Here is a 20,163-nt window from a genome sequence, read left to right as displayed (position 1 = left end):
GGAGTGCGGGTTCGTTGGAGAGCATATGTCAGCGTCATGTCTCATGACGGCGTTTGTTCGCTGGCGTGCGTGTCTTAACAGGCTCGTGTACAGCAATATGAACAATTCCAGTCGCCTGAACTCATGAGGGGACTGAGAAATGTGCGCGAGGGTGGAACAGCTCTCTTGTAACGTAAAGAGAGCTGCAGGACCGTCCGTTTCTGCCATCCCTTGTATGTAAGCGGCGCATTAGCGCGGCATGAACAGAGGGGGGAGGAGGCTCGCTCCGAGACCGTTCATTTCTACCATCCCTCGCAAGCGGCGCGGTGGCGCGGCTTGAACAGAGGGGGAGGAGGCTCGCTCCGAGACCGTTCATTTCAACCATCCCTTATAAGCGGCGCGGTGGCGCGGCTTGAACAGAGGGGGGGAACAGCGGAGTGATGTCATCATAAAACTGCTCGAGTCGAGCCCGCAGGGTCGACATAGAGAGTTCCTCGCACTCGGGGCAATCGCCCGCGAGGAGTGCGGCGGCGGCGTGGTCACGGCCCAGACAGAGAGCGCAGACACATGGCGGTCTCTGGTGCTGAGCTGCACGTGGCACGAGCCGCAGGTGGAACGAGGCGTTTTGATAAAAACGCTCGTGCTCTTTTATGAAACGTGTGACGCAACGGCGAGAACACGTGCAATGAAAGGATATAATGCTGCCGGATAGCAGAGCAGGCACGGATGGCTGAAGGTGGCGCGATGCTGCCGGCTTCTTCAGGCGCTGTCCTCTGCTTGCTCGTCTGCACGTTCAACGGCGGCGGGTTCCAGATCCAGCGATGCGAAGGGCTTCGCTGAAGAAAAGAAAATCGAATATGCAGCCCGTGAGCCCCGCTTATATACACGTGGCCACGCCCCACCTGTAGGCAAATGAAGCCAGGTGGGCGCGAAGCGCCCTCATTGGTCGCCACGTCACGCGGGCTCACCGATAGGCTGCTGCAGTTGCCAGCAGAGCAGCCAATAGCACGCTGGAATAGCCTGCTATGGTCTGCCAGGCTGCCGCACTGCGTTGACAATGTTACAAAATTAAGGATAATTTTGGGTTTTTCAGAAATCTCGAAGAAAGAATACTTTCCCGTAGCGTAAGGAACTTACGCAATACGAGAGAACCTCTCGTAAGAGAACTTGCGTTACAGCGTCTGAAACACACTTTACCTCGTACACAAATGATTAAAAATGGTGTAAAACTTGCGTTACAGCGTCTGAAACACACTTTACCTCACACACAAATGATTAAAAATGGTGTAAAACTTGCGTTACAGCGTCTGAAACACACTTTACCTCGTACACAAATGATTAAAAATGGTGTAAAACTTGCGTTACAGCGTCTGAAACACACTTTACCTCACACACAAATGATTAAAAATGGTGTAAAACTTGCGTTACAGCGTCTGAAACACACTTTACCTCGTACACAAATGATTAAAAATGGTGTAAAACTTGCGTTACAGCGTCTGAAACACACTTTACCTCATACACAAATGATTAAAAATGGTGTAAAACTTGCGTTACAGCGTCTGAAACACACTTTACCTCTTACACAAATGATTAAAAATGGTGTAAAACTTGCGTTACAGCGTCTGAAACATACTTTACCTCTTACACAAATGATTAAAAATGGTGTAAAACTTGCGTTATAGCGTCTGAAACATACTTTACCTCTTACACAAATGATTAAAAATGGTGTAAAACTTGCGTTACAGCGTCTGAAACACACTTTACCTCATACACAAATGATTAAAAATGGTGTAAAACTTGCGTTACAGCGTCTGAAACACACTTTACCTCTTACACAAATGATTAAAAATGGTGTAAAACTTGCGTTACAGCGTCTGAAACACACTTTACCTCATACACAAATGATTAAAAATGGTGTAAAACTTGCGTTACAGCGTCTGAAACACACTTTACCTCTTACACAAATGATTAAAAATGGTGTAAAACTTGCGTTACAGCGTCTGAAACACACTTTACCTCATACACAAATGATTAAAAATGGTGTAAAACTTGCGTTACAGCGTCTGAAACATACTTTACCTCATACACAAATGATTAAAAATGGTGTAAAACTTGCGTTACAGCATCTGAAACATACTTTACCTCTTACACAAATGATTAAAAATGGTGTAAAACTTGCGTTACAGCGTCTGAAACATACTTTACCTCTTACACAAATGATTAAAAATGGTGTAAAACTTGCGTTACAGCGTCTGAAACATACTTTACCTCTTACACAAATGATTAAAAATGGTGTAAAACTTGTTATAGCGTCTGAAACATACTTTACCTCACGCACACTTAACGATGGACGTGTTTAGTGACGTGTGTGTGTGTGTGTCATGAGCTGGTCTTGTGTGGCCGCTTGACTCTAGTAATGGTTATTTCTGTATGTCTGAGATGATTGATTGATTGATTGATTTATTGTATTTGCAGCTCAAAGGATCATTGTGAGTTTTCTGAGACGGATCAACTCAGATATTGAGATGATTAACATATTCAGGTGTGTGTGTGTGTGTGTGTGTGTGTGTGTGTGTGGCGTTGGTGTGCAGGGTTTTTGTTATTGTTTTTTTAAATGAATAAATCAATTGTGTAAATGCGTGAACAAAACCCCCCAGCGGCGGATTCTGTGTGTGTGTGTGTGTGTCAATACAGCTGTTTGTGTAGATGCAGCGCTGCATGCGCGTGTGTGTGTGGATCTCGCATCGGGTTTTGGCTGTGACTCACTCTGATTAGCCGAGACTGCTGCAGTGAGAGAGAGAGCGGGCGAGCGAGTTATTGCGCTACAGTCTCATCACTGAGACCCTCTCTCTCTCTCTCTCTCTCTCTCTCTCTCTCTCTCTCTCTCTCTCTCTCTCTCTCTCTCTCTCTCTCTCTCTCTCTCTCTCTCTCTCTCTCTCTCTCTCTCTCTCTCCTCCAGTCTGTTTTTCTCACCGACCCTCTCACACGTTTTCTCCTCTCCTCCAGCGCTCCCTCCGTTTGTTCCTTCTCTCCGTTCCGAGGATGACACCTCCAATTTCGAGGAGCCGGAGCGGCCCCCCCCGCCCAGCCGGCTCTGCCCAGCCGGATCATCCTCGCTCAGGCTTCCACGGGCAAGACCTGCCCTTTGTAGGCTGGTGCTTCAGTCGGGCTCTGACCGCTCTGGCCAAGTCTGAGTGAGTACACACACACACACACACACACACACACACATGCTGGTCTTACTAGTCTAGTCACAGGTGGTCCATTGGTGCGGAGACGGCCACATCGCCACGGCGACTGTCACCAGGCAACATTGTGGCTGAATGCGAGGTATTGAGATGAATGAGTGGGAGCCGTGTGTGTGTGTGTGTGTGTGTGTGAGGATGTTTTTGTAACGGGAGACTCACAGAATATGTGATGGATGTGATGCCATGTGCATGCAGGGGAGCGGGAAACCCTCGTCCGGTGTGTGTGTGTGTGTGTGTGTGTGTGTGTGTGATATGATCGTGCGGCACAATGAAACCCCTTCAGCACGTAAACACTGTAACGTGATCGTGTGTGTGTGTGTGTGTGTGTGTGTGTGTTTGCGACGATGTGCTGTTGTTTTGGTCTGCGTGTGCATCTGATCTTCAGGGTTGGTGTTTATTGAACGGGTTGGGTTTCATCTATGAATCAGAAGATAAGCATGAGAAATATTCTTTATTTTTTAAATGATTTCCCCCAAATTTCTCATTACTGGTTTTTTTTGGTCACATTATTATTTTTTCATAAGGCAAAAAAAGTCTCATAACTATAACATTTTTTTATTTAATAAGATTTTGTTTTTATTTCATTTTCCCCAAATCTCATTACTGTAATATTTTTATTAAATTTTTTTAATTTTAATTTCTTCCCAATTCTCATGTTTTTTTTCCATTTAGTTTATTTTCTGTTATTTAAATTTATTTCACCCCAATTGTCATTACCATAATGCAAAAAAGTCTCATTACTGTAATATTTTATTATATATATTTTTAATTTTCATCCTAATTGTCATTTTTAAAACATTTTGTTTATGGTTTTCTGTTTTTTTTTATTTAATTTAACCCAATTGTCATTACCATAATGCAGTCTCATTTACCATAATATATTTGTATTTCATATTTTTATTTATTTTTTATCCCAATTCTCATTATTGTAATATTTTTTTTCCATATAATTTATTTTCTGTTTTTATTTTATTTAATTTCCCCCAATTGTCATTACCATAATGTAAATTATCATTATTGTTAATTATTAATTTTTTTAATTTAATGTTCTCCCAATTCTCAATATTGTAATTGTTTTATTTAATAAGAAACAAAAATATTTAATTTTAATTAATAATTTCACTTCCACATTTCATAATCATAATGCAGTCTCATTACTGTAATATTCTATTATATTTTTATTTTAATTCCCCCAATTTTCATAACCATAATGCTAAAAGTCTCATTACTGTAATATTTGTATTATATATATATTTTTCGGTTTCATGCTAATTGTCATTGTTTATTTTTTATTTTTTTTTATTTAATAAGATTTTCTGTTTGTTTTTTTTATTTCCCCCAATTGTCATTACCATAATGCAGTCTCATTTACTGTAACATTTTTTTTTTCATTTCATATTTTTATTTCATTTCCTCCCCAATTCTTATTATTGTAATATTTTTTTCCATTTAATTTATTTTCTGTTTTTTATTTTATTTAATTTCCCCCCAATTCTCATTACCATAATGTAAATTATTATTACTGTAATATTTTTTATTTAATGTCCTCACAATTCTCAATATTGTAATATGTTTTATTTAATAAGAAACAAAATAATAATTTAATAATTCATTTTAAATATAATTTTCCCCAATTGTCTTCTAATTTATTTCATTTTAATTTGAAATTTCACTTGCACATTTCATAACCATAATGCGGTCTCATTATTGAAATATTTTATTATAGTCTTGTTTCATTTCCCCCAATTTTCATAACCATAATGCAAAAAATCTCATTACTGTAATATTTTTAATATATATATTTTTCATCCTAATTTTTTTTTTTTTTTTTTTTTAATAAGATTTTCTGTTTTTTTGTTATTTCATTCCCCCCAAATGGTCATTACCAGAATGCAAAAAAAATTCTCATTACTGTACTGTTTTTCTTAAGTGTGTGTGTGTGTGTGTGTGTGTGTGTGTGTGTGTGTGTGTGTGTGTGTGTGTGTGTGTGTGTGTGTGTGTGTGTGTGTGTGTGTGTGTGTGTGTGTGTGTGTGTGTGTGTGTGTGTGTGTGTGTGTGTGTGTGTGTGTGTGTGTGTGTGTGTGTGTGTGTGTGTGTGTGTGTGTGTGTGTGTGTGTGTGTGTGTGTGTGTGTGTGTGTGTGTGTGTGTGTGTGTGTGTGTGTGTGTGTGTGTGTGTGTGTGTGACGTCCTGCCCAGTGGTTCCCTGCATCTCTGAATGCATTGACGCGTGAGTTAATGTTCCTGTGTGCTGTGTGAGATCATGATGTGCATCAGGTGAAGGTTTTGCTTTGGGAATCTGTTCCCAGATCAGCCGTAAATAACGTGTTTTTCCCCAGGAGCTGAAGGGAAAAAGAGTGCGGTGAAGCTTTATAACGTTAGTCAGAAAGAGAACGAACCCAGAATACATTTCTATGGTAACCAGGGTGAGTTTCCTTCCCACGCCCCCCTCCTCCATCTCTCTCCATCCATTCATACTCATACATCTATTCATACATCTCTCTCTCTCTCTCTCTCTCTCTCTCTCTCTCTCTCTCTCTCTCTCTCTCTCTCTCTCTCTCTCTCTCTCTCTCTCTCTCTCTCTCTCTCTCTCTCTCAGTCTAATCCTGAAATGCGTGTCACTCCAGCCGTGGGTTGTGTTGTTGTTGTTGCCGTCTTCATACAGGGGCATTGAAATCCGCCGAACGCAACACAAACAGCCCCAGCAGAGGAGCGTGGGAATGTTAATGCACAAGCGCAGCTCCTGATTGGCTCACAGGAGGCTGGCAAACACAACATCTGTAATCATCTTCAGAGATGTGTGTGTCCCCCATACAGGAAGCAGATCTATCGCAGGATCCTAGATTTACAGTCCAGGCGTGTCCAGACCGCGGTTCGCTCGCTATAGGGCCGTCATGCCAGAGATGATGTATTGCTCTTTCCTTATTAACAGATTCTGCAGGACCCGATCGGTCACAGTAATTGGGTAAACATGTCAGGTGAAATGTGAACTGGAGGTGTCATGGGAAATCTTTTTCATAAGGTGCCATTTCTGTCACTTAAATCCGCCAACAGTGTCCAAACGGGTTTCCTGAATCCTCTTCCATTGGTAAACAAACTCAGGCCATTGTTCAATTCCTTTGTAAGTAACACTGGTGATCTGTTAGTGGGCGGGGTATATTCGGCAGCAAGTGAACATTTAGTCCTCAGAGTTGATGTGTTAGAAGCAGGAGAAATGGGCAAGAGTAAGGATTTGAGCGAGTTTGGGCCAGATTGTGACGGATAGACGGAAGAAGGTGGCCTGGTCTGACGATCACGTGTTCTTCTACATCACGTGGATGGCCGGGTGTGTGTGTGTGTGTGTGTGTGTGGCTTACCTGGGGAACACATGGCACCAGGTGCATTATGGGAAGAAGGCAAGCCAGTGTGATGGGCAATGTTCTGCTGGGAAACCAGGGGTCTGGTGGAGTCCATGCCTCGATGGGTCAGGGCAAAAGGCCGACAAACACAATATTAGGAAGGTGGTCATACTGTTATGCCTGATCAGGAACAGTTCATATACAATATTTTTATTCACTCATAAAATACTCAAAAACATTTACAGGGTACATCATTTTTCAGGACATTTTTTAAATTTTACTATGACGTGAATAAAAGACAAGTGTCGCGCCAAATATTGCTCACTAATGCTGCGTTCACACCGGGCGCGATTCGCGCAAGTGATTTACATGTTAAGTCAATTCAGAGACGCGAAATGGCATTCTGCGGCGCGATTCGCGCGATTGAGGCGACGCGAATTGAGCGTTTTATTCGCGCGAAACGTAGTAGTGATGATCTTAATTAAATATAAATAGTTTTTGGACATTGCTCTGTGTGTTAGGGATAGAATACCGCCATCTGTAGTTTTGTGGAAAAACTTTAGGAATTATAGTTAAAGAGAGAGAGAGAGAGAGAGAGAGAGAGAGAGAGAGAGTGCAATGACCACATTATCCACTAGAGGTCCAGAGGGAAGTTATGCAGAAGTTAAGCTGCCGTTCATCTTTCTTTTATTTGCTCTTTTCCCTCTCTTTCTCATGATTGTTCCATATTGCATTTGTGCTCTAGTATTTGTCCTTCATTTATGTATAGAATTTTTTCAGATTTATGCCAGTTTTGTTGATTTTATTGGCCAGTTTCTATAAAAATACTCTCTGTTGCAGTCACACACATGTGTGTGTTTGTGTGTGTGTGCGTGTGTGTATGAGACAGAAAGATTGTTCCACTTTGTGTTTATGCTCTAGGACCAGATCTTGATATAAATGTAGACATTTTCAGATTTATACTGGATTTAGTTGATTTTTTTTGACAAAGTGAAAAAAAGCATTTTTTACATTTTCCCATTCATTGCCAAAATAAAAAAAAATGCTCTAGACACCTGTGTTTGTGTGTGTGTGTGTGTGTGTGTGTGTGTGTGTGTGCGTGTGAGTGAACATGCTTGTTCCATATTGCATTTGTGCTCTAGCATTAGTACTTCAACAAAACTGGCATAAATCTGAAAGATTTTCATACATAAATGATTTTATTTGCCAATTTCAATAAAAATACTCTCTGTTGCAGTCACACACGTGTGTGTGTGTTTGTGTGTGTGTGTGTGTGTGTGTGTGTGTATGAGATAGAAAGTTCGTTCTACTTTGTGTTTATGCTCTAGGACCAGACCTTGATATAAATGTGGAAATTTTGAGATTTATACTGGATTTAGTTAATTTTTTTTGACAAAAAAAGTGATTTTTATTTTTTACACTTTCCCTTTCATTTTCAATGTGGGGTCAATCTGACCCGAGGGACTTAAACGGTAATTTTTTTTTTACACACCTTTAGAACAACCAAATCAAGCCCAGATTGTTTGTGCATGTTTAGATTATTTAGGAAAAGTCACAGAGTCTCATGGCCCTGAGATGAAGGGAACACTTTTTAAAAATGGAGGAAAAGTCCAGTGGGGTCAGCTGGAGCCCAAGGGCCGATTAAGGGTTTCGGGAGAAGTGGATGAATTCACATGTTGTAAACATAGAGGTTGTAAATCCAACAGATCCGATTCTCTGAACTGCGTCTGCGGCACAAACGAACACGGCGGCGGCCATCGCGCACACAGCTCAACCAACGCCATCGTTATAAAGCTGTTTAAACAACAATATACTGCATGTATTTGACAATCAGAATATCCAATATTTCATGCCATAGCTAACACATTTGTGAATATTCTGAATAAAAAAGCTTTTTGCGTTCGCTAAATGTTCTAAAAATGCTTTTATCGATAGTAATATCTTGAAAGTTCATATCTAGATATAGATACGATAACGATATATCGTTCAGCCCGAATCTCAATCCAATCGAGCATGTGTGGGATGTGCAGAACAAACACGTCCGATCCATGGAGGCTCCACTTCGCAACTCGGTTTAAAAGCGCATTATCGTCCTCGATGTTGACAGTAAATCCTTCCACATTTGTGATTGTGAGAGCTAATTGACTCCCAGAGTAAAGTGCCACGCTCTGTTGTTGTTATCGTACTGATTTAGCTCTTTAGTGGCGTTTAACATTGGCCCTGTTGTGTAGTAGAAGCGCGTTAACGATATGCCATGTCCTGCTGAAGCCTCTCTGGAGACAGGGCTTGTGTTGAGTTGAGTCAGGGCTCTAATTGGAGCACTTCCTGTAGCTTCACACCGCAATGACCGGCGGAGCGTGGGTGGTTTCCTCTTCTCTCTCTGACTCATGTTAGTCTGGGTAACGCACTGGTTTGATAACTCAAAGGGAAACTGGTTTGTCAGGAATAGTTTGTGCAGTAATGAGAATTTGTCGTCATTCTCTTGACTTTATTCTGGGTTTTTCCATACAGTGGCCACCGAATTTACATTTCTGTCCAATCTCCAATGGGTGAGATTTCACAGCGCAAGGGACAGGATTGTGTTTAGTCTGATCCTCTGAGAAGTGTTTATGATTGTGACCGTATCTGGGGCCCGTTCTTCGTACCTCGCTTAATACATCTGAGATGATTTGACAGAGCCCAGATCTTTTAATCGTGATAACTGATCTCTGGCTAATTTGGTTCTTCTAATGAATTTGCGGATTGGATTTAAATATCTGGATTAAATGATCTAAGATCACTGAGCGTTCTTGTGTTCCCTGAAGAGGGCAGACGCATCGATACTCGAAACCACGATCAGCATTGCAGCGATTGGCTGGCGTCAAGACAGCAACGTAATGACATCATATAATTAAAAAGCCACCTGGCAAAAAACTTGACAAATTACACAAAAAAAAACACGAATTTCTGAACCTTTATAAGGAAACAGCCAAACCAACATAAAAGTTATAATAGATAAATGATAAATGTTTTTTTTTAAAACATGATTACCAATTATTTATATTCACGATTTTATACAGTATTTGTACACCCGTTACATTTTTATTTCAATGTTGTAATTTAATTTTTAATTCAATTTGAAGCAGATTTGTAACGTGACAGTATTCAAGTTTCTTATGGGTCAAGATCAAATTATCTGCATCTCTTGCGCTGCATCAAGCCATCCCATAATATCCGTCATCACTTAAATTAATGCACGGCTCAGAGTAACTGCACAACATGTGTGTAAACCAATAAAAATAAAATTATATAAAGTAATTAAAGCTGCAAGCAGCATTTATCGGGGTTCAAGCAGTTAAGGCCTTTAAGCACACAAGCATCAAAAGACATTCAGTTTTATTTAGCAAGCATTTAACAACTGCCATCATAGATGAAAAAGACAATTTACCGCCTATACAGGCAGTTTACCATAGGAAATATATGGTTTTAAAGCGTTTTTACAGTTATAGCATATTCTTCTAGTCTTGCCTGATCTCCACCACTTTTATTAGTAGTACTCAAAGTGTGCCCATACTTTATGTGGAGGGAGTTTGATTGACAGGCGATCTGACTAATCATAATCCGCCATTTTGTCCAACAAAGCAGTCAGGAAAGTTAGTAGATTAACATAGGAGGAATTAAATTTGAAAAACAAAGTGTACTGACATCTTAGCACTTTAAAACAACATTCCTTTTATGTTCATTCATGTTTATTTTAATGATATAAATTAACTAGAAGGAACAGATGATCGGTTCACAAGCACCTTTAACTGAGCCTCGAGTCTACAGCAATCTATCAGACACATTAAAGAGTCACAAAATGGTATTTATTGTTTAAATGTCTCTAAAAATTGACTACATTTGAAAGGTGAGACTTTGTTTCATATCAAAAGTACTTGTCTGTCAGCACGCAGTCTTTTCTCTGATCCGCAATGTATTTTTCAATGCGTGAGAACTTGGTGTGGTGTGAGAGTGGCGTCGCTTGTCAGACATAGCAACAGTAACTAAAGTGGGCGGGTCTTTGCGAACGGTCATTGACAGTATGGACGGGGATTCGCCAGTCCCAATTCAGAACAAATTTCATCACAATCCATCATTGTTCGTTTCAAACATGTGAGAGCATCAAAAAAATCCATGGGTGAAATTGATTGGATTTAATAATTTTTTTTGTCAGTTTCTATCATAATTTTAACATTTTGGCGTTATTGTTTAGCTATTTACCTATGTTTTCAAATTTCCTTTGTTTTTTTGTTGTTGTCTCGATCAGACTAACGGCTTTGAAGATAACCACAATTTTTTAAAGCTCTAAATGACACTTACAAAATCCATAAAGCGAAACCTGGCATGTTTGGTATTGTTGGACTCGGCAAGGATTCTTAGGAGGCCACTCCTGTGAAAAAAACACGGGCTTAAAACTTCTAATGCTCCTTCAAGGCAAAGCCAATGACGTATACTGAGTTTTTTGAGATACACCAATATTCTCATAGACTATCATGGCACCCTGGACAAAGACACCGCATGCCAATTTTCAGTAGACTAACGGTTGGGTGCGCTTATAGCAATTTTCATGATTTTTTTCACTATTATAGCGCCACCAAGTGGCCAATTGTCACAATTTTTTTTCATGTCAACTCAAATTGAGCTTATGAACATGTGTCCCAAGTTTAGCAAAAATATCTCTTTCCGTTCACAAGTTATAACCATTGTATAGTGCCACCTAGTGGCCAATTGTTGCGATTTTTTTCAAATGATCTCAGATTGAGCTCACGAAGATGTATTCCAGGTTTAGCAAAAAAAATCTCTTTCCGTTCACAATTTATAACCATTTTAGTAAAAATGGCCCTAGTGCCATCAAAGATTTTGGTTCCCCTTATCGAACGTTAATTTAAATGTTGAATTTTTTGGATGATTATTGATTGTCGGACTCCAGAGAATATTCTTGCAGTGGTTTGGTTCCAATCGGGCCAAAAAACCTAGGAGAATTCAGCAAAAATTGGTTTTTCAAAAAAAATGCAATTTACTCAAAATTGGCGCCTGAAGAGCGAGCAAATCGGAGATAGCCATTTTGTCTGCCTTGAGCCAAGGATTCCAACGATATAAGACACTTGATCCTGGGACAAACGGTCTAAGAGTTATGATCAATTTTGAACTTTTGGTTGCTGTAGCGCCACCTATGGGCCATTCGGGGTCATACTCTGATAGGTTGTCCCCAAACTGAGGCCTGCCATCTGGCCAGGTTTCATGTCTCTAGGCCTGACGGTTTGGCCTGCACGATGCGTTTTACGAATCCTTACAATTACAATAGGGTTTCAGCATTTCATGCTTGAACCCCTAATTATTCCATCACAAATAAATCGCTCAATCAAGTCTATAGTATTATACACAACATTATACATTCTCATATACACATACAATATAACATTTTTATATTATTATTATTATTATTTAAAATGATTATTATTGCCCCTGGTTCAGTAATGAACTCTTGTAATAAAGTAGCAGTGGCTGGGACAGATTTTAAGTATCACCTCAAGATGCAAAATCTAATCCTGTTTACATGAGATAAGCTCATGAGCAGGTTTAAGCTTACAGACCTGTTACTATGATAAAGTACACAACTCTATTACTTGAGTAAAAATAAAAGTACCACTGGTAAAATATTACTCCGTAATATAGAGATGACGATTTCAAAACACGGCATCATGAAGCTTCGAAGCGTTATGAATCAGTGAGTCGAATCATGATTCGGATCGCGTGTCAAACCGCCAAACTGCTGAAATTTGGCGATTCAAACCGCTGATTCGACTCACTGATTCATAACGCTCCAAACTGCTGAATCGACTCACTGATTCATAACGCTCCAAACCGCTGAATCGACTCACTGATTCATAACGCTCCAAACCGCTGAATCGACTCACTGATTCATAACGCTCCAAACCGCTGAATCGACTCACTGATTCATAACGCTCCAAACTGCTGAATCGACTCACTGATTCATAACGCTCCAAACCGCTGAATCGACTCACTGATTCATAACGCTCCAAACTGCTGAATCGACTCACTGATTCATAACGCTCCAAACCGCTGAATCGACTCACTGATTCATAACGCTCCAAACCGCTGAATCGACTCACTGATTCATAACGCTCCAAACCGCTGAATCGACTCACTGATTCATAACGCTCCAAACTGCTGAATCGACTCACTGATTCATAACGCTCCAAACCGCTGAATCGACTCACTGATTCATAACGCTCCAAACTGCTGAATCGACTCACTGATTCATAACGCTCCAAACCGCTGAATCGACTCACTGATTCATAACGCTCCAAACCGCTGAATCGACTCACTGATTCATAACGCTCCAAACCGCTGAATCGACTCACTGATTCATAACGCTCCAAACCGCTGAATCGACTCACTGAATCATAACGCTCTGAACCGCTGAATCGACTCACTGATTCATAACATTTCAAACTGCTGAATCGACTCACTGATTCATAACGCTTCGAAGCTTCATGATGCCGTGTTTTGAAATCGTCATCTCTATATAAGTCGTTATTTAGGGTTTTTTTGCGCACAGAAACTATTCTGGTCTTCATAAAGTTATTTTAGAGCCGCTGTAGTGAGATGGACTTTGTAACTTTAGTCTTTAGTGTCTTTTAAGGGTCTTGAGAGTGTAAAGTTGAGCCAATGGAGGCCTTTCAGAGCATCCGATTTACACTAAAATATCTTCATTTGTGTCTGAAGATGAACGGAGGTCTGACGGGTGTCCAACCACATGAGGCTCAGTCATTAATCACACAATTTACATTTTTGGGTTCAAAAGACTACGACTAAAACCAAATAAAAATTTGCCGTCAAAATGAACACTGCGAGCAGCTTGAGGCGCTACAGCGATCACCACACATTAAAGAGCCACAGAACGCTATTTGTGGTTTACATTTCTTTTAAAAAGACAACATTTTAAAGTTGAGACTGTTTCATATTAAAAGTAACTTGCTCTGTCCTGTCTTTTGGCGTGTTGTCAGTGTCCTCTTTGCTCCGCGATGTGTTTTCTCTACGTGATAACACGTGTGTGTGTGTGTGTGTGTGTGTGTGTGTGTGTGTGTGTGTGTGTGTGTGTGTGTGTGTGTGTGTGTGTGGCGTGACAGGCCCATGGCGTGTCGTTCATAGCAACAGTAACTAAAGGGGGCGGGGCTTTGCGAACGGTCAGCATACGAACGTTCGTCTATCAACGGGTCTTTCTGTTTGGCCAGTGACCGCGCACACAGTGGTGAAGTGGAAGTTTGAATTAAACACAGAATCGATTCTGAATTTTTGAGAATCGATTCTGAATCGGTAGATAACGAATCGCAATGTATCAACCTTTTCTCCCACACCTATTAGCCACCAAATCTGGTTTAGAGTCGTTTTGTATGCGATGCTCAAGGTTTATATTTGGCACAGTAACGTGTGTTGCTTTTTGTTCTGGGTGATCTATTGAATATTCATGCAAAATGATTTTTGATGTGTTGTAAAATTAAGCAACATTGTGAATATTGTGGGTGATTTAGTGTCCATTAGGTTTTGTGAGTATGAGCGCGTTCAGATATTAGTCCTGATTGATTGGGCGCAGATGGTTATCGGCCGATAATAGCTTTATATGGTTTGATCGGTGGCCTCTATATGGGCCGATCAGATGACACAAAACACGCAAGACAATTTTTTTATGCGCAGCTAAAAGTTCACAACATTGAACCGTTCTGGCAGTTCCACCGGGTGTCTGAAACGGACAATACGTCTATGACTGCAGAAAGTAGTGCTGTGATGTTTTAGTGCGTTTCTTTCCTTCACGTGCGCTTTCATTCTTCCCTAAAAGCACAAGCTTAACATCCAAATCTGTCTACTGTTGCTAAACCATGGCTCGACAGTAAGGACTGCCCGGGGCGATCCCCGAACTGGCACTTGCATTATAATATACTTTATGAAAATACCTTGAAGAACTCAAAGACACCATATATTGTCGCAGTCGTGCGTTTATTGTCGTCATGTTTAATTGAAGTGTTTCTATCTTCTCTTTATTCAGCTACAGCGCTAGCCTCCTGTAAACGTCGTTATATTACTTCTCTCTGAGGCGTATGTGCGTTTCTGCTCAAGGGAGAGACTCATATTTCATATTAAAGACATAGACTCGTTCTTGATTTTGCATACCTCCTGACAAAAATTAAGAAATTGATATCACAGATTTGTATAATAAATCGTTAGACCATCCTAATGATTTTTAGTCATAGGCTGCTGGTTGTTAACAGGTAAGCCTGCAGTTTTTTTGTAAAATATAAATATTATTATTATTATTTTGTTATATTTATTCTTAAAGGGGTGATGAATTGAGAAATCAACTGTCCCTTGAGCCTTTGATATATAAAAGTTCATCGTGATATAAGAATATCCTGTAAGTTTCAGAGCTGAAAACTTCCTTGTTAGTCAAAGAAAAGTTTTTATAGACGCCACGCCCAGAAAACGAGAGATCTCAGAATATGTCGACCACTGACGTCTCAAGACGCAGAAGCTCCGCCTCCAGCCCCACCCACAGACTCGTGGAACTAAACGGGTCACGCATCCGAGCAATAAACATGCCAATTCCAGCTCACGTGTGTAAGACATTGCGCGTTTTTTCGCTTCATTTCACCGCGGATTCATTTGTAAACAAGACACAGGTGGAGACTGGATTTGCAGACGTATTGAGATTAAAACTCAACGCTGTGCTTCTGGATCCGACAGGAACGCTGCAACACACTGATGTGTGTAAAACATGTTTATATGTGTTAGTATTGCATTGTTACAGATCGTTTGATATCTATTGATTACGAACCTCAGCTCTCGCTCACAGCCTGTCGAAGCTGTTACTGGTTCATTCGGGATCAGACTCGGACTTGTAACGCCTGTTTTTCAGAAGGGCTATCTTAAATAGTGAAATAACATTCCTTTCTTGCGTGCACGCATGCGTGTGTGTGTGTACGGTTTGCGTTATATACACCGATCGGGCGGGCCAAGTAATAAAAAATAACATTCCAATCAATGGAGGATGGATGATAGATGAATCATTGTGTTTGCTTGATAAAGATATTTTGCAAGTGTTTACTTCCAAGTCTTCAGTGCGGCACGCCCATCAAAACCGAGTGTTTCTTCAGAGAGCCTCAAAACCAGGGCAGAAAATAGCCTATTATTATTCACGATGATGTTTCTGAATGAAAAAACCACACGAACATCATAAGTTGACCTCAGACAACAGTATAAAAAAATTAAAAAAGTCAGTTCATGTCCCCTTTTAATACTCTATTTTTATTTTTAATAATGAAAATGTTATTGTAATAGTAATATTTCTTATTTTGTTCAATATTATGTTATTAGTAGGGCTGTCAAAAGATTAATCGCGATTAATCGCATCCAAAATAAAAGTTTGTGTTTACATAATATGTGTGTGTGTACTCTGTTAATTATTATTTATATATAAATACACACACATTCATGTATTTATTTAAGAAAAAAATATTATTTTTATATATAAAACATTTATATTTATATATATTATAGATTATATAAATGTATATACAGTATATACATGCAAATATTTCTTAAATATATACATGAATGTGTGTGTATTTATATATAAATAATAATTAACAGAGTACACACACATATATTATGTAAACACAGACTTTTATTTTGGATGCGATTAATCTTTTGACAGCCCTAGTTATTAGCAATAATTATTATTATTAGCCATAATATACAAGCACAAAATATATAAGCATGTGTTCCATAGTTTGCAATTTAAAATGCGATTACTATTTTTACAAATGAAAAGTGTGTATATTATTTTTATACATTATTTTTGGTCGAAACACTGCACGTTAACAAATGTCTTTGGGTGCATGAATAGCAATATGCCGGTTCTATTGAATTTCTCTCTGATGGAGTTATTTTAGAACTGCGCGTCCCACTTTGAATCCATTCATAAAGAGCGATCGCGTCATTCCTGAATGAATGAATGACTCCGTGGCTTCCTCATCAAGACATTTACCACCACCTACTCACAGTTTTACTTCATTTAGAGTATCATTTCATTAAACATATATATTAATAAAAGAAAACGCTCAAGGGATAGTTTAAAATGATCATTTTTTTAACTTGCCTTCATGTCGTTTCAAACCCATATGACTTTCTTTTGCAAAACATAAGATATTTTGAAGAACCAAACTGTGTTTTAACTGTAACTAATATAGTTATTATTCTTGGTGTGTATGGGCTTTTAGAGTTTGATTAATTTCTGGGATTCTGTTCAAACTGTATTTAGTGCATGTAAACAACAATTATATTTTAAATTGAAAAACATTTATCTTTCAAAGCAAATGCAGAAATATCAATAATGCACATCAAATATTGTGAAAAGGCCAAAGTATTGAGAAGTCCAGTCTAGTGTTCGACCGATATATCGGGCCGATATTTGCTATTTTTACGTGTATCGGCCGATTTAAGGCTTCTGCGTTCGCTGATATTTTTTCCCTGCATTATTTACAGACAGGCGTCCACAGGGCAGCTCTCGCCGTCTTCAAACTCTCTCGCTCTCCCTCGCGCATATTAATCAAAATCAATTGAGAATTGACACGATGGTAAAAGGTGGAAAGACTGAAGTTTGACGTGGAGCATTGGGAGATTTTCTCCTGAATTACCGCTGGTGTTTCTCTACAAGAGATTCAGTGAAGAGCACCTACACTCTAAACAATGCTGGGTTAAAAATAACCCAAGTTGGGTTGAAAATGGACTAACTTATCAATTGGGTTGTTTTAACCCAGCAATTTGGCTGTTTTAAGCAAACATTTAACCCAACCGCTGGGTCAAAACAACCCAATTGCTGGGTTAGTCCATATTGAACCCAACTTGGGTTATTTTTAACCCAGCATTTTTTTAGAGTGTAGCCATTAAATGTCTAGGTTGTAAATAGTTTTAAATGAAGTATAGTGCAGTCAGTGTGCACTTTATTATGCTGCTCGCTTGTTGATACTGCAATAGTGTCATTATTTTATTTATGCTTAAATATTTATTTTCAGAATTTATTTTCACCACTGAACTCTTTTTTTCTTGTTCTACCTCACCTGTTTTTACTATTTGTTAAATATAGTTTTTTTTAGTTCAATAAATGTTCCTTTTTTTAAATTGTACATGTTAACTTATCATCATGATCATTGTGTCATTTTTATGATTTAAATTGAGCGAGCAAAAGCAGTATCGGCTCCAAATATCGGCTCCAGAAAATCGGCAGCTCGTATCGTCATCGGCTAAGGCTGAGGAAAAAAATCGGTATCGGCACTAAAAAATCCATATCGGTCGATCCCTAGTCCAGTCCCTTCGGTAGGAAAGCGTCTGGTCTTCACCCATTTCTCTTGTTTGAAGACCAGCCTCCATTTGGAGTCAAGTTAATTCTCTCCATATCAAAGCCAAAGTCCTCGTTCTCCAAGAAAACCATAAGAACCGTAATGGGATTGTTTCATCCTGCAGACGCCCACTTAGAGGAACCTGCTACTCTCTTTGGCTTGACCTTTCTCTCGGCTGATCAATAGTCGCCGCAAGATCGCTGGAGAACATTTAGCGAACGCTAGCTGTGAGTCAGCCTCGTCTTTGTCCATCGGTCTAAGAATAGGCCATGTTGGAATGCAGATCAATAGCTACTGTATGCACAGAATGCGTGAGTGTGTTTATATCCGTCGCAGATGCCAATGCAGATGCCGCCCACTTCTGGCTCTGTTGTGTTGGGATGCTGGTGACGCTTGAGTTATCCAATGCTATAATTGAACTACACCTGAAACCTTTATTGACGGCCACTAATGTGAGATGTAATTCTCAACGGCACATTTTCCCGTTGCAGTTTATCTTTCCCCCTCACACACACACCCAGAAGAACACATTCTCAAAAGGCACAATTTAAAATGCATAGCCTATAATTACACTTTGAGCCCAAACACACACACACACACACACACACACACACACACAAGTGTGTTGTGGGCCGTTGTGATCAGACCCCTGGGATGCGTGGTGTTTCTCCAGAGGGAAGTCTGTAAGCGCTGGGTAATGGACTGCTTTACTGCAAACAGCCAGATCCTCTAATCTCATTAGATCAGGCTTCTCCACCTCACAGCTCCTCTGATGCGTTCCGTGTTTTGATAGGAGGACATATACCTGGTCATGGAGGGACCAAAGATGTCATAATTGAGTCCCTGTGATGCAGAAAATGTGGATCCAGTCATAGAAATGGAATTTACAATATAACATCATGGAATTTGCCAACGTTTGGATCAATAAACCAACATTAGTCCTGCACACTTGATCACATCACTGTGAATGTTAAAGCACAGAAAGACAAATATATAGACTATATGATTGAAGTCTGCATATAGAATATAGTTTTACAAGTTATAATAACAATAATACAGTTTATTAAAAAATCATAAGCAATATCACATGATTTTTACTATACCATTTACCATACCGTACCATATACCATACCATACACTATAGTATGCCATACCATATACTATACCGTACCATATACTATACCGTACCATATACTATACCGTACCATATACCATACCATACACTATACTATACCGTACCATATACTATACCGTACCATATACTATACCGTACCATATACTATACCGTACCATATACCATACCATACACTATACTATACCGTACCATATACTATACCGTACCATATACCATACACTATAGTATGCCATACCATATACTATAACGTACCATATACTATACCGTACCATATACCATACCATACACTATAGTATGCCATACCATATACTATACCGTACCATATACCATACCATACACTATACTATACCGTACCATATACTATACCGTACCATATACCATACACTATAGTATGCCATACCATATACTATACCGTACCATATACCATACCATACACTATAGTATGCCATACCATATACTATACCGTACCATATACCATACCATACACTATACTATACCGTACCATATACTATACCGTACCATATACCATACCATACACTATAGTATGCCATACCATATACTATACCGTACCATATACTATACCGTACCATATACCATACCATACACTATAGTATGCCATACCATATACTATACCGTACCATATACCATACCATACACTATACTATACCGTACCATATACTATACCGTACCATATACCATACCATACACTATAGTATGCCATACCATATACTATACCGTACCATATACTATACCGTACCATATACTATACCGTACCATATACCATACCATACACTATAGTATGCCATACCATATACTATACCGTACCATATACCATACCATACACTATACTATACCGTACCATATACTATACCGTACCATATACCATACCATACACTATAGTATGCCATACCATATACTATACCGTACCATATACCATACCATACACTATAGTATGCCATACCATATACTATACTGTACCATATACCATACCATACACTATACTATACCGTACCATATACTATACCGTACC

General features: G+C 39.3%; 1 protein-coding gene across 1 annotated transcript in view; it reads left to right on the top strand.

The window, feature by feature from the left end:
* cita (citron rho-interacting serine/threonine kinase a) overlaps positions 1 to 20,163 on the top strand; it is a gene marked incomplete at its 5' end in the record, with an annotated part of 157,909 nt that overhangs the window by 48,428 nt on the left and 89,318 nt on the right. The window contains 2 exon segments of the mRNA XM_079814231.1: positions 2,986 to 3,053; positions 3,055 to 3,173. Of these exon segments, the coding sequence (XP_079670357.1) occupies positions 2,986 to 3,053; positions 3,055 to 3,173 (187 nt within the window).

This window comes from Gobio gobio (genome assembly GCF_949357685.1).
Source record: "Gobio gobio genome assembly, chromosome: 4".
NCBI classification, from domain to species: Eukaryota; Metazoa; Chordata; class Actinopteri; order Cypriniformes; family Gobionidae; genus Gobio; species Gobio gobio.
This window is presented reverse-complemented; position numbering and strand designations above follow the sequence as displayed.